At 45.9% G+C, this 13,868-nt stretch overlaps 1 protein-coding gene across 1 annotated transcript in view; it reads left to right on the top strand.

Moving 5' to 3' along the window:
* LOC147663671 (uncharacterized) overlaps nucleotides 1–13,868 on the top strand; it is a 113,587-nt gene that overhangs the window by 27,404 nt on the left and 72,315 nt on the right. The window contains exon 4 of the mRNA XM_086950275.1: nucleotides 6,051–6,152. Coding sequence (XP_086806401.1) covers nucleotides 6,051–6,152 — 102 coding nt within the window. The remainder of the gene's footprint in view (nucleotides 1–6,050; nucleotides 6,153–13,868) is intronic.

Below are 13,868 nucleotides of genomic sequence, written 5' to 3'. Positions count from 1 at the left end.
TAACATCAACAAAACCCTCTGGAAGAAGGCACTCCATGACTACAAGTCCGCTATTGCAGAGAGTAAAGCGAATTACTACTGCTCCACCATTACCAATGCGGCTAACAGTCCAAAAAGCATATTTCAGATTCTGGACAATATCTTACACCCTGACTGCGTCAAAAACTCCATCCCCCCGTCTCAGTCCCTTTGTGATAGCCTCGCTCAGTTTTTTACTGATAAAATTGAGACTATCATTAATAACCTGGCAACGTCCCCGTCTTCCACTCTCTCCACCCTCCCCGAAATCAACCTCACTAATCCTGAATCTCTGAGGCCAACCTGTCCTCCCACGAACAAATTGCTGGCTTTCCCTCTTATTTCTCAAACAGAATTTGAAATAGTCGCACAGGGCATCACTTCCGGATCCCCCCTTGACCCTCTGCCACCGAAAATATGGAAAACCTGTGGGCACCAACTATTTCACATCCTCCGGTTGATTTGTAACCAATCCCTGAGCTGCGGCGTCGTTCCCCGCTCCTGGAAGCAAGCGCTTATAACCCCGCTGCTAAAGAAACCCACGCTAAACCCAGATTGTCTGTTCAACTTCCGCCCCATATCACTCCTGCCTTTCCCAGTAAAGGTGCTCGAACGCTGGGTCAGTAAATGCCTCTCAACCCACCTCGAGCAGCACCATCTTTTGGACGAATTCCAATTTGGGTTTCGCCCAGCCCATGGCACTGAAACCGCGGTGCTCACGGCCATGGAGGAGCTTCGAATGCGCGCAGACAGGGGCCAAGCCGTGGCCCTCATTTTACTTGACTTGTCTGCCGCATTCGATACTGTCAACCATAGGGTCCTGCTCCAGCGGTTGAGAGCGGCAGGGATCGACGGCACGGCCCTGATCTGGTTTCACTCATACCTCAGCGACAGAAAACAGGCTGTTTCCCTCCCCCCTTTCCAATCAGTCTTCTCCACGGTCCCTCACGGTGTCCCCCAGGGTTCCTCTATCAGTCCGATTCTTTTTAACGTTTACTTAAAACCTCTGGTCACGTTAATTAAGTCACACAACATGACCACAGTAAACTATGCGGACGATACACAGCTCCTTCTCTCATGGGAAGGCGAAGACTCCATCTCCTTGCAAGCCTTCCATGACTGCCTACGAGACACGGCATGCTGGTTGCACCGGAACTCACTCCAGTTCAACTCCTCGAAAACCGAGGTGATGTACTGCCCTGCGAGTCGCATACCCCGCCCTCTGCCCGCTGAGTTCTGGCCCGCGGAAAACTCCAACAACCCCCTACCAGTTACCACCGTTCGCAACCTGGGCGTCATGCTTAACCATCAATTAAGCATGGAAACACAGGTCTCAAGAACAGTCGCAACTTGCGCCGGCTTTATGCGCTCACTGCGCAAAGTCTTGCCTCTACTTCCATCCTCCGCCAGAGCACTAGTAGTCAGGTGTACTATTCTTAGTCGCCTTGACTACTGCAACGCCCTGCTGCTTGAATCTCCTGCGACACTACTGGACAGACTCCAACGAGTCCAGTCGGCAGCAGCCAGACTGGCTCTGGGATGGACTAGGAGATCCTCGGCCACTGCCGCACTGGCCGAGTTGCATTGGCTGCCTTTGAGGCAACGCATTGCCTTCAAGGCCCTTTGCCTGGTCTTCAAGGCACTACATGGAATAGGACCCAGACCTCTTCAACGTCTGTTCTCCTGGTATACCCCCACCAGAACACTCAGGTCCACAACTGCCTGCCTCGCGAGAGTGCCCAGATGTAAGAAGGCCAGGATGGGAGGAAGATCGTTCAGTGTAGCTGCAGCCAAGCTATGGAACAGTCTACCTGTCGACATTCGCCATATCCCTCATCTCCTCCCATTCAGGAAACGTATCAAAACATGGCTCTTTCCCCTGTCCCTATAAAACCGGCCAGTCCCAGTTCACCCCCGTCAATAAACCACAAGAGTAGCTACCAGCGCCAGGATACCTGCCAGGTGACAGTCTCGCTTTATAAATATTTTAAATAAATAAATAATAATAAATAAATAAATTAATGTGGAAAGATATGTAAGGAATTGTATGTCCTGTGCTAATGTGGACACGTCCCAGATCACATTTAAACCACTCCTAGGAGTTACGAGTATTCGCTAGGGTCTTTTGAAAGCCATTGATATTCTAGGGATGGGTCTTGATTGTACTGGAGTTCCAAAATACTTTATAGCCCTTTTGGATTTGTTTTCCAAGTGGCCAGAAACATATGTGTTTACCATGGTTGATTCTCGTGCAATTGTATTTTTTTTTAAAGGGGTGTTCCTCAGAGAGGGAATACCTAAGACATCGTTGACTGATATTGGATCACAGTTTGTGTCAGAGTTGTTGGAGCAATTCTTGTCCCCTCTATCATCCTGCTAGCAATGGGTCAGTGGAGCGCTTCAATAGGGTGATTATCGACAGTATACAAATTGCTGTTCAGAAAGGTAAGTGCTGGGAATAAGGGTTGGACAAGTTGATTTGGTTTTACAGAATTACCCCTGATAGAGTGCAGCCTGTGTCGAGTGTCAACGAGTCGAGAACCATTCATGAAGGACAATGCTGCTTGGTTGTCTGGATATCGACATGAAGAGTGGTCTTCCTCTGTGATCATGAGTAGCCTGAGGAGAGCCTAAGAGGTGCTGAAAGAGTACTTTGATCAGGAACATGGTGTTAAGAATGTGGTGTTGGAGTCGGGTGATTGGGTGCAAGTTGAAATGGGTGTGAAAGTTTAGAGAGGTCAAAGAAAAATAAGACAGTCCCCTTCAGGTGATCGCATTTGTTTCTATTTCTGCTCAATTGAGTGATGGTTAAGTCAGTCCCCTTCAGGTGATCGCATTTGTTTCTATTTCTGCTCAATTGAGTGATGGTTAAGTCAGTCCCCTTCAGGTGATCGCATTTGTTTCTATTTCTGCTCAATTGAGTGATGGTTAAGTCAGTCCCCTTCAGGTGATCGCATTTGTTTCTATTTCTGCTCAATTGAGTGATGGTTAAGTCAGTCCCCTTCAGGTGATCGCATTTGTTTCTATTTCTGCTCCATTAAGTGATGGTTAAGACTTTGCATTGCAGTAAATTATCCAAATGTAACACAATTATTGTGTGGAAGGAAGAGAAGGTGATGTGGAAATAAGGAATGGTTGGCTGTGGAATGATGAGGGCAAAATGTAGGTCTTGAGTGCGATGACAACAGCGTAAATCGTGAGCGTTGTTGTAGGGAGGGGAGTGATGAGAATGTTGTGGAGATGGGTGAACAAGGGGACACTCCTGCATGCAACGGTATGGAGAACCCTGATATGGTTCCTGCACAATCTTCCCACACTAATAAGTGGGTAAGAGACCGTATGCAACCAGAACAAGGTAAGGATTTAGTTATGATTTAACAGAGAGGACTGCCATGCAGTTGCTGTCATTATATTGCATTCTGCTCCTTGCTCAAGGAACACATTATATTTATAATTGTTATGTGTATTTTATATTTATTGTTTTAGGATTATAACTTATTGGTTCATTTATTTATTTTGGTATATTTTGCCAGGTTTTAAAGGAGGAAGATGTGTTGTGTTTGTAAGTGGCACGTGCCCTTTGTTGGTATTTGGAAGGGTAGTGGATCTGGATTGCGGAGCGGTTAAGGGGATCTTCTGTATGAGGCACTGACGACACTCTACAATGCTTTGCCTCTTTAATAATCTACTATTTAACTCACCTTGGACGCATGAATCTTTACATTTTCCTTGGTGGTGACCGAGACTAGGCCCAAATAACACATCTACCTTCATCACCAAAAATGTTGATGTCTCCGCTTTGTTTTTTGGGGACATTTGTGTATCATTCGTGTTCGCAAGCCATGCCCTACAAGTGAGGTACCTTGTTTATCAGGAGAAGTGTGGCAGACAGAATAGTGCACCAGTTGTTATTATGAATTGAATGTCTCTCCGTTATTGGCTTCCAAATGTGAGTGAGTGTGCAAGAAAGATCACATTTTGCAAATTACCCTCTGAATCACATGATGGTGTGGGTAACTTAAGCTCAGGCCTCTCCGAGTAACCACCATCCCTAGAATTAGTATCTAGGACACATTTAAAAAATGCAGAGAGGTCACTCATTTTTCATCCATTAATTTCCCAGTATGAATTGAAGCATGGTGGGTACACAGTTAAATATAATAATTTTTTATTTATTTTTTATTTTTTATTTTAAAAAGTTGTATATAGCGCTGGCTAGACCCGGAGGTATCACAGCGCTTTACATGAGCATCAGATCATAGTTACAGGTTACATAGGTTACACAGTTCTTAGAGCATGGCAACATAGTTACTTGTAAGGTTGAGATAAACAATAAGCACAAATACGTAAGGGGAAAAGAAGGCAAGGTGAGAGATTCAGGGGGGGTTGGAGTCGGGGAAGTAGACAGATAATGAAGGTGGGAAAGAGAAGGGGAGGGGAGGGTGAGAGACACAGCATGGGGAGAAGAGGGGAAGGGTGACGAAGACACAAACCGGTAGACGAGTCAAGGCAACGTCCAAAGTCCAGTAAGCTGTGATCCCAGGGGAAGTGGTATCCCTTCCCTATCTCTATTGCGAGAGGCTCCCTTTATGTAGTGGACTCTCTCAGAGAGGTCTCCGAGACTCCAAGGCCTACATACTGGATCCTTCCCCAAAAAAGGGAGACGGAGTGCTTTGGCAAGGGGTGCCATACCATACCTCAAGTGTGAGTGGCTCCCTTGGCGCAGTGGACTCACTCAGCGGGTTCGCTGAGACTCCAGTGTATAAATATTGGATCTTTCCCTAACAAGGGGAGAAGGAGTGCTTAGTCAAAGGGCACAAAGGACAGGGGGTAGGCAGAGTAGCAGGCAAGGGGAGAGAGGATCGGAGCTAGGGAAGAGACAATAAGGAGAGACGAAAAGAAGTCTGCCTAAAGACCGACTGGGTAGGTGACGACCAAGGAGGGAATCCACGGCCCATCTCCCCTATAGCTAAACCAAGTCGCTCCATCGGGCATCAGACAAAATAGTTCAGTCTCAAAACATTGAGAGAGGACTGAGGGAGAGACATAAATAGAGGGAGGATGCGGTAGGAGACGATAGGAGAGACGACAGGAAGTGCAACAATGTGGTTTAACAATATACTAGAAGAAGACCAACAAGTAAACATTAAATCAAACAATCAGCAATACAATTAGGGGAGGAGAGAAAGCCAAGAGAAAGTAGTGGGGGGTAGGGGAAGAGAGAGAGTGAGGATAAGGGAAGAGACAACCATAGAGACGAAAGGAAGTCTGTCTAAGGTTCACAGAAAAACAGGGTGGGGACAAAGGGACAACCAACAAACGTTACATAAACCTACAATGAGAAGGGTCTAACAGACGTAACCATGTATTGCTTTTGTAAATTTGCAATTGAGGTATACAATTACAGGTGGAAACGTGAGCTATTTCTATTTTTTCCATTATTTTTTATTTTAATTAAAAAAAATACCTGTTGCTGAATTTATAATGTCTAGTTTTAAGAAATGTATAGCTTTCCGGGTTCACCCATGGCCTTCAGATCTTTCTCCACCGTAAATTGCAAGTAGGTGGAAAGCACATAAAAAGGGAAAATGGACCATCCCTTGGAGAAGTTAACATACTGTGGTATTATTTTTTATAACTTTGGCTGTACCTGAATGCTGGGAAGTTAGTCATCTTGCACTTCAAACCTTTTGTTGATGTCCCTTATTGCAGGGGGGGGAATGTTTGGAAGGCTTAAGTGTGAAGTTCCAGAAACATAAATGAAAGGACTTACCACAAGGGAGAATATTCTTAGCAGCAAAACGGCTAAAGGTGAAACCAACCCATATGTTTGTTTTCACATACAAAGTATTTATTGGGAATATATCATTAACTTATCTAGTGGACACATATCTGTGTAATATAATCAATTTAAAATAAGAATAATGATAAAGTATTTTGTGCAGATGAGTTAAAGGATTTAGAGCCTCAAATTATTCCATGTGATCTTACACACACAAGTGTAAAGCGCGGCTGTTGTCTTACTTTGACAGGTCACGTGACTGCTGATTCTGATATGTTATTCATGGGAAAAGAGTTCATGGAGGATACGCAAGTTACATCTGTGAAGGAGCAAGGCGGCAGTCCCGGCACAGGTGAGAGATGCGTGTCACCTGCAGAGTGGATGCGTGCTAAGGTGAAGATCCTACCAGATCCTTCTTGGCCCACTGAAGAGAAAGGTCTATCTCACAGGCCCTGCAGAGCTGAGAGAAGGAGCACGAGGCCTGTAGCCTCTCGCTCAGACTGTACCTGAAGGAACACTTATAAATAAACCTTCACTCAGCAGACTCTAGTGTATGAGGGAGACGGGTCATCGGTCACTAAAACAAAGACGTGCACGCGATGGAGTCTTTTAGATGCTGTTCAACTAGGGGTAATTTTAATTCCAAGATAGCTGCTAATGACTTAATAGGCAGTCGTAATCTATAATGAGATATGGAGTCAAATGGATTGTTAATTTTTATCTCCTGAAAGCGACATTGCAACTCTGCTCATACTGCAGTACTTCACGTAATGAACTATCACATACACATTTTCAAATCCCAGGGAATTGATGACGTCCGAAGAGGCCCGTCATCTCTTACAGACGTTGTGATTGACTGCACCTCTGTTGAAGGTGATCGTTTGGGGCTGGTCTCTTAAGAGCCTGGCCCCGTGCACCATGAGTATAACTCAAGATCCTTAGTAAAAGGTTGGATGTGTTGACTCTTGAGAAGGATGAGCCTGTTGCCACTCACGGAGATCAGGTGCGCTGCGGAGACGCTCCGCTGACGTGGAGAGAAGTGTAATATTAGGATGACATTTAAGATGGGTGAACCAAGTAAGGGATCCAGTGAGCTACTCAGGGCATTTAACAGATTATGATAACTGGATTGCTTCTGGACTGAACCACATACTTAGAATAAGTCAAGGTATCAGAAAGGGAGACTAAACCGCCTGATAACCTACTGTCTGACAGTGAAGCTCATGACTGCCATAGAAACAAAAGGCTCCATGTTCAGGATGATAACAACAGCATCCTCTGCATCCAGGCCTTTTAATATATGTATTGCTGGCATGCACCTATTATTTGGGGCCTTAATTAGCCATTATCTGCTCCTCAGTCCAGCATTACGTTGAATTGCCTTTTACAACTGTTGGAATGCAATGCAATCTCTGCAAGCGCACAAACTAACCTAAAGCCAATAGGTTAGTAGGCAACATCTACCAAGTTCCTTATTAATTCTTTTGAGATGCTCCTCAATCTGGGTGTGAAAGAGCATGTGTTGTTTTTTTTTTTAAAGACACCTTACCCACCAGCCTGGTTGGTGGCTTGCGTCATCATTCGGGCTATCTAGTGCATCAAGAGTGTGCCTTTGTCGGCTTTTTACATTGGAGCGAGTTTTTTTAGGGGGGAGGGGGTGGTTTGATTATCTCAAATGAGAAAAAGAGGTGAATTAAAATTTTCTTTTGAATTACCCAACAGTGTGGTCTACTTTAATAATGGCAACCGTAGACAAGGATTAAAAGCAGTGGTGGATGCGTTGTGAGAAACCAACGGACTCTCTCATTATTGGTATGGGTCGACATGTTTTTTTTTGCTCCAAGGTGGCCAACTGGTAGGGAGCTCCGTCTGAAGGCTCCCAGGGCTAGGGATCGCTATTGGCACAAATCCTATCGAAAGCCCAGCCATCGCCCCCCCACTCAAGAGAACGGGGGATAAACATAGGGGCCAACGCCATCGGAATCTAGCGCCCCCAGCCGGATCGAGGACCGAAAAAGAAGCTGCAAAGCTTACCAGGACATGCAACCCACTCCACCTGCTCAGCCTACCTCACCAGCAGGATGTATGCCGTTACAACGCATACTTTTACAATGCATACCTTTACAACGCATTTTTTACACCGCAACATCCATTACAACGCATTCCATTACAACGCATGCCATTACAACTAATTATTTGAAACTACCTTTACAACGCATTCCACTACAACGCATACTACATTTACAACGCATACCATTACAACGCATATCATTACATTGCATGTATGGTAAGTATTGGATAGTGTAGGGGTAAAAAAAATACTATTCTAACTCCAGCGGATGCAGCAGTAGGGTAAGTGCTGGATAGTGTAGGGGTAAAAATTACTATTCCAACTCCAGGGGGTGCAACAGTAGGGTAAGTGTTGGATAGTGTAGGTATTCTATGTAATGGTATGCGTTGTAATGACATGCGTTGTAATGACATGCGTTGTAGTGGCATGCGTTGTTGTGACATGCGTTGTAATGGTTGCATTGTAATGGATGTTGCGTTGTAAAAGTTTCGTTGTAAAGGTAGTGCATTGTGAAAAATTGCGTTGTAAGTGTTGTTTCCCTCACGAGCAACCCCTGCCTCGCACTGGGTAGCACCTAGGTGGTTCAGTGGGGACATCGGTGCCACATGTAAATGTAAATGTAATGTAAATGTACATGTATTTATATAGCGCAAATCACCGACCCGGTATCTAAGCGCTTGCTTAGGCAACCCGTCCTGGTATTCCCCTGTGAGATAACCCCGGCAGGGTATCCACAAGGTGAAAGCCAGGCATCCCGCCGCGAGGGGCCGTTGTGGAGATTAAGCAAGCTATTGCCCAGAGTCGCAGAGTGTGAACCCGTGAGTCAAGAAGGCACCGGAGCGAGAATTATCGAGTCCGTGGAATTTTTGAGCCCAAGACCCGCCGAGGCGGGGAATTGAACCCTGGTCCAGGACCGATCTCGGCTTCCGGGTCTGCCGCCTCTAACCCCTGAATTAATATGAAATTGGTACCTTGGTTCTCGGTATATATTCTGAATTGAAATAATAAGGAATAAAGCAAAAGTATTCCCTATTTAGTATTTATATTACTATGGCCACACTTTATCTATTTTTACCTTTTACAATCTCATGTCTCGTCATGAACCACAACCACGCCTTAGAATATTACTGAATGATTTTTTATTTTATCAAATAAAGAGATTTTTAAATATTTCTTGTTTTCAATTCAAACACATTTGTATATACAAGTAGTTTTTACATATATACAATAGAAGCCCTTCATTTCCAAACTAGGATGTCACAATGAAAAAATAAACCGGACATTCCTATCGAGATCAAACAGACTAATGTGAGGAAAACAAATAGGTAAAAATTATTTAAACCCAATGTTTTTTCAGTCCCTCAACAAATTATTTAAATTAATCAAAAAGTGTTTTTATATATCTGCTGTCTCTTTACAGTCGACGCGTTTCAGCCAATCAATTCTGGCCTCTTCAGGACTAGGGCTATTCGAAATCCATCGGGTTATAGAGTCATCTGGGTTTGGGAGTCATTTCCAAGTTGTATCAGGAGCTCTCTTTTTCACTGAGCTCGGTATATCTCCAGGTAATGGAATTAGTTAGTAGGCTGTCGGTGCTTGGGTGAAAAATATCTCCCTTTTACAGCATTTAGCTGTCACGCAAAACGCCTCTTCGTTTTACTCGCTCGCGTTTGTTACCGAAAGCCGGCCAAGCTTGTTGCTCTCTTCCCGGGGTGTTTTCTATGTGTCTCTTCCTTTCGAGTTAATCTTCGCTCTGCTGCTTTAAATAATTTTTACCTATTTGTTTTCCTCACATTAGTCTGTTTGATCTCGATAGGAATGTCCGGATTATTTTTTCATTGTGACATCCTAGTTTGGAAATGAAGGGCTTCTATTGTATATATGTAAAAACTACTTGTATATACAAATGTGTTTGAATTGAAAACAAGAAATATTTAAAAATCTCTTTATTTGATAAAATAAAAAATCATTCAGTAATATTCTAAGGCGTGGTTGTGGTTCATGACGAGACATGAGATTGTAAAAGGTAAAAATAGATAAAGTGTGGCCATAGTAATATAAATACTAAATAGGGAATACTTTTGTTTTATTCCTTATTATTTCAATTCAGAATATATACCGAGAACCAAGGTACCAATTTCATATTAATTTAGTCTTCTTTACCCAGGTACCGTTTGGTTTAATGGGTTTCCCCTGTTATTCATAGAGCCTCTAACCCCTGAGCCACACTTCTCCACATCTCCACATCCACATCTTGTGCTGCATTGCGCACCTCAGCGCGGTCTGCTTCTGGGCATGCCTCATGCCGATGGGGAGTCCCGTGGTGTGGGGCTCCGGGGGAGAGTGCGGCTCCCGGCCCTCTGGACGCTGCTGCACTGTGTGCTGCTGGCCGGGTCGGGCGAACATGTGCCCTTGCTTCGACTGCAGCAATCTTGTGCGGGCCACCTCCTGAGTGATCTTGCCTCGACTGCGGCGATCCTGTGAAGCCATCTGCTGGGTAGCCATCCGCCACCACTGCATCGTAAAGGTTAAGCTGAGTGGGCTGCTTCTCTCTGCACCCCCTGCAGCCCGGGAGCCCTTGGTGGATATCTGATAAAAGGGAGCGTGAAGGTTATGGAAAGCTTGGCGGGAGGAGGGTGTGATTCCAGACCCACCCAACTCTGGGGTGGAAGGGTGAGCGTAATGGTCCGAGCACTACAGTGAAGCACCTCTTGGTTTGCTATTTCCTCTGAGTCAGGTCAGGTCAGGTCAGGTCAGCTGCTAACACAGCTGGCCTCTCAAGCCTGTAATACCTGCCTCAGCCTAAGGATTGTCAACAACCAGCTCGCCGCCTTCCTTGAAACAAAGAGATCCCTCGACTCTTCACAGTCCGGCTTCCGAGCCAAACACAGCACTGAGACCGCACTCATCGCAGCAACAGACGACATTCGAACTCTACTGGACAATGGAGACACAGTCGCCCTCATCCTCCTCGACCTCTCCGCTGCCTTCGACACAGTCTGTCATAGCACCCTGTTACAACGCATCAGAAACATCGGAATCCAAGGAAAATCACTCGACTGGATCACCTCGTTCCTTACCGGAAGAACTCAGAGAGTCCGCCTCCCACCGTTCAAGTCAGAGGCCACTGAAGTCATTTGCGGCGTGCCACAAGGATCTTCACTCAGCCCCACCCTCTTCAACGTATATATGAGCCCCCTCGCGACCATCGCACGCCAACACAACCTCAACATCATCTCCTAGGCCGATGACACTCAACTGATCTTCTCACTCACCAAAGACCCTCTCACCGCCAAAACCAACCTACATGAAGGAATGAAAGAAGTCGCCGACTGGATGAAGCACAGCCGTCTGAAACTGAATTCAGACAAAACAGAAGTCCTTATCCTAGGTACCTCTCCCTCCGCCTGGGACGACTCTTGGTGGCCAGAGGCCCTAGGAAAAGCACCCATCCCGACGGACCACGCACGGAACCTGGGTGTCATCCTGGACTCCTCACTCTCGATGACCAGACAAGTCAACGCCGTTTCAACATCCTGCTTTAACATTCTCCGCATGCTCAAAAAAACATCACCCATGCTCTGGTTACAAGCCGCCTGGACTACGGAAACACCCTATACGCCGGTACCACCGCCAAACTTCAGAAAAAACTCCAACGCATCCAGAACGCATCAGCCAGACTCATACTAGACATTCCGCGTAAAGACCACATTTCTGGCCACCTGAAAAACCTCCACTGGCTTCCCGTCAATAAGAGGATAACATTCCGCCTCCTAACCCACGCACACAAAGCACTTTACGAACTTGTACCCGAATGCCTCAACACACGACTTTCCTTCTACACCCCCTCCCTTCCCCCCCCCCCCCCCGCCAGCTACGCTCTTCCAACCTAGCCCTTGCCGCTGTCCCTCGCATCAACAAAACCACCATGGGAGGAAGATCCTTCTCCTACCTGGCGGCTAAAACCTGGAACTCACTTCCCATTCACCTTCGCCTCACTCAGAACCACCTAGCATTCAGAAAGCAACTTAAAACCTGGATATTCGACATGTAATTTCCCCTCCCACCCTCAAGCGCCTTGAGACCCTCTGGGTATGTAGCGCGCTATATAAATTATTTGACTTGACTCCACCAGAACTTGGGGCACAGGGTGGAGCTGCTGGAGCTGCCCTTCTCCCCCTGCACTGTGGCCCTAAAATACGGTTTTATGTCAGATTTCTCCCTTTTGTTTTTGAGCTTCTTCATAGTAGGAAGGCTTGGGCTACCTCACGCAACAGGCATCTAGCCAAGGCTACTTCATCAGTGTGATTTCCACCTGTTTCCAGCCTCAGCCTACTCTTTGCGTTACCTCTTCAATTGAAATGCTCTTTGGCTCCTTCGGTGGGATCTGTTTTCTGTTTGGGCTCCCTATGCAGCGGAATGACATTGGGCAGCGCTCTCAAGAGGTTTTCTACCAATCACCAGCTCCTGTTTGTGGCTAATCTTCAGCTGAAAGCACCGGTGCCAAAAGAGCAGATTTCGATGCCGGAACACAGCTAGGTCAAAACTTGGTACTGTGGACCTACACTGCTACCCGGCGCGCTCACTATACTTCCATGCACATACTGTCACTCACAACGTTAAAGTATTCTGTTTACCATATGCCAATACTGGCCTGATGTTTAATCATACTTACATCTAATCCTGGTTTTGTCTACCGTACAACATTATTGGTTCGGTGCTTGAACCTGTCCACATCTACTGCTTTTATTGTGCAACTGTATCATTATCCTATGTGTTTCACAGTGTTTCTGGACATATACGGTTTCTTAGGCCTACAAGTTTTACTATACTACAACACTGTTTTGATGATGGCACATGCTTAGAGTCCACCCTCCTGTCTGTCACTGACGATTTGCATATGTTTCAGGACAAAGGCTACTCAGTAATTTTGGTGTTATTAGACCTTTCAGCCGCGTTCGACACCGTGTCACATAACATCCTTATTGACCGGTTGTCGAACGTAGGGGTTAAAAACATGGCCCTTGCTTGGCTGAGGAGCTTTCTTACGGATCGGACCCAGACTGTCACCATGGGTAAATACAGATCAACTGAGGTAGAGATTACGAAAGGGGTGCCACAGGGCTCCTGTTTGAGCCCAACACTCTTTAACATCTACGTGGCACCCCTGGCAAGAGTGATGCGCAAATTTGGTTTCATCCCTGTGTCGTATGCGGATGACACGCAGCTCCTCTTCCCCTTTCAAAATCTCACCACAGAAATAAGAAACTCCTTCTCCGCTGGCATGAAAGCCGTCGCACAGTGGATGTCCACCAACTTCCTACAGTGCAATGTCAACAAGACGGAAGTAATGCTGTTTGGAGATGCCAAATTACTGTGGACCCCTGACTGGTGGCCATCTGACCTTGGTACTGTTCCGGAGCCCAAACAAATTGTCAAAAATCTAGGGATACGCCTTGATCACGACCTTTCTCTCAAACAGCACAGTAACATGGTAGCTGGCTCATGCTTCCACATCATCAGCATGATGCGCAGAATATTCCCACTGCTACCGGATTCCTTCAGAAAAACTTTGGTGCAAGCCCTTATATTGAGTCGCATTGACTACTGTAACGGACTGCTCCTTCTGCCAATGAAGGAGTTCTGGATAGGCTCCAGGTGGTCCAGAATACGGCAGCTCGCCTTGTCCTAAATGCTCCCCCAAGAACAGCATCAAAACCTCTATTACAGAAACTACACTGGTTGAGCATCCGACAAAGAGCCAAATTCAAGATATGTTGCATTATCCATAAATGCTTAAACGGAAATGGCCCTACATATCTGGAGCAGAAATTTACTCCCTACATTCCCTCCAGATCGTTGAGATCTAGTGAGAATTTTCTTCTGGCAGTACCTCGTGCAAAAAAAACCAGACATGGAGGGAAAGCTCTATCTGTTGCAGGGCCTACACTATGGAACAAATTGCCTTTGGCCCTCAGGCTCTGCACAGACCATTTA

Source organism: Lissotriton vulgaris, unplaced genomic scaffold (genome assembly GCF_964263255.1).
Source record: "Lissotriton vulgaris unplaced genomic scaffold, aLisVul1.2 SCAFFOLD_1924, whole genome shotgun sequence".
In the NCBI taxonomy this organism is placed as follows: domain Eukaryota; kingdom Metazoa; phylum Chordata; class Amphibia; order Caudata; family Salamandridae; genus Lissotriton; species Lissotriton vulgaris.
This window is presented reverse-complemented; position numbering and strand designations above follow the sequence as displayed.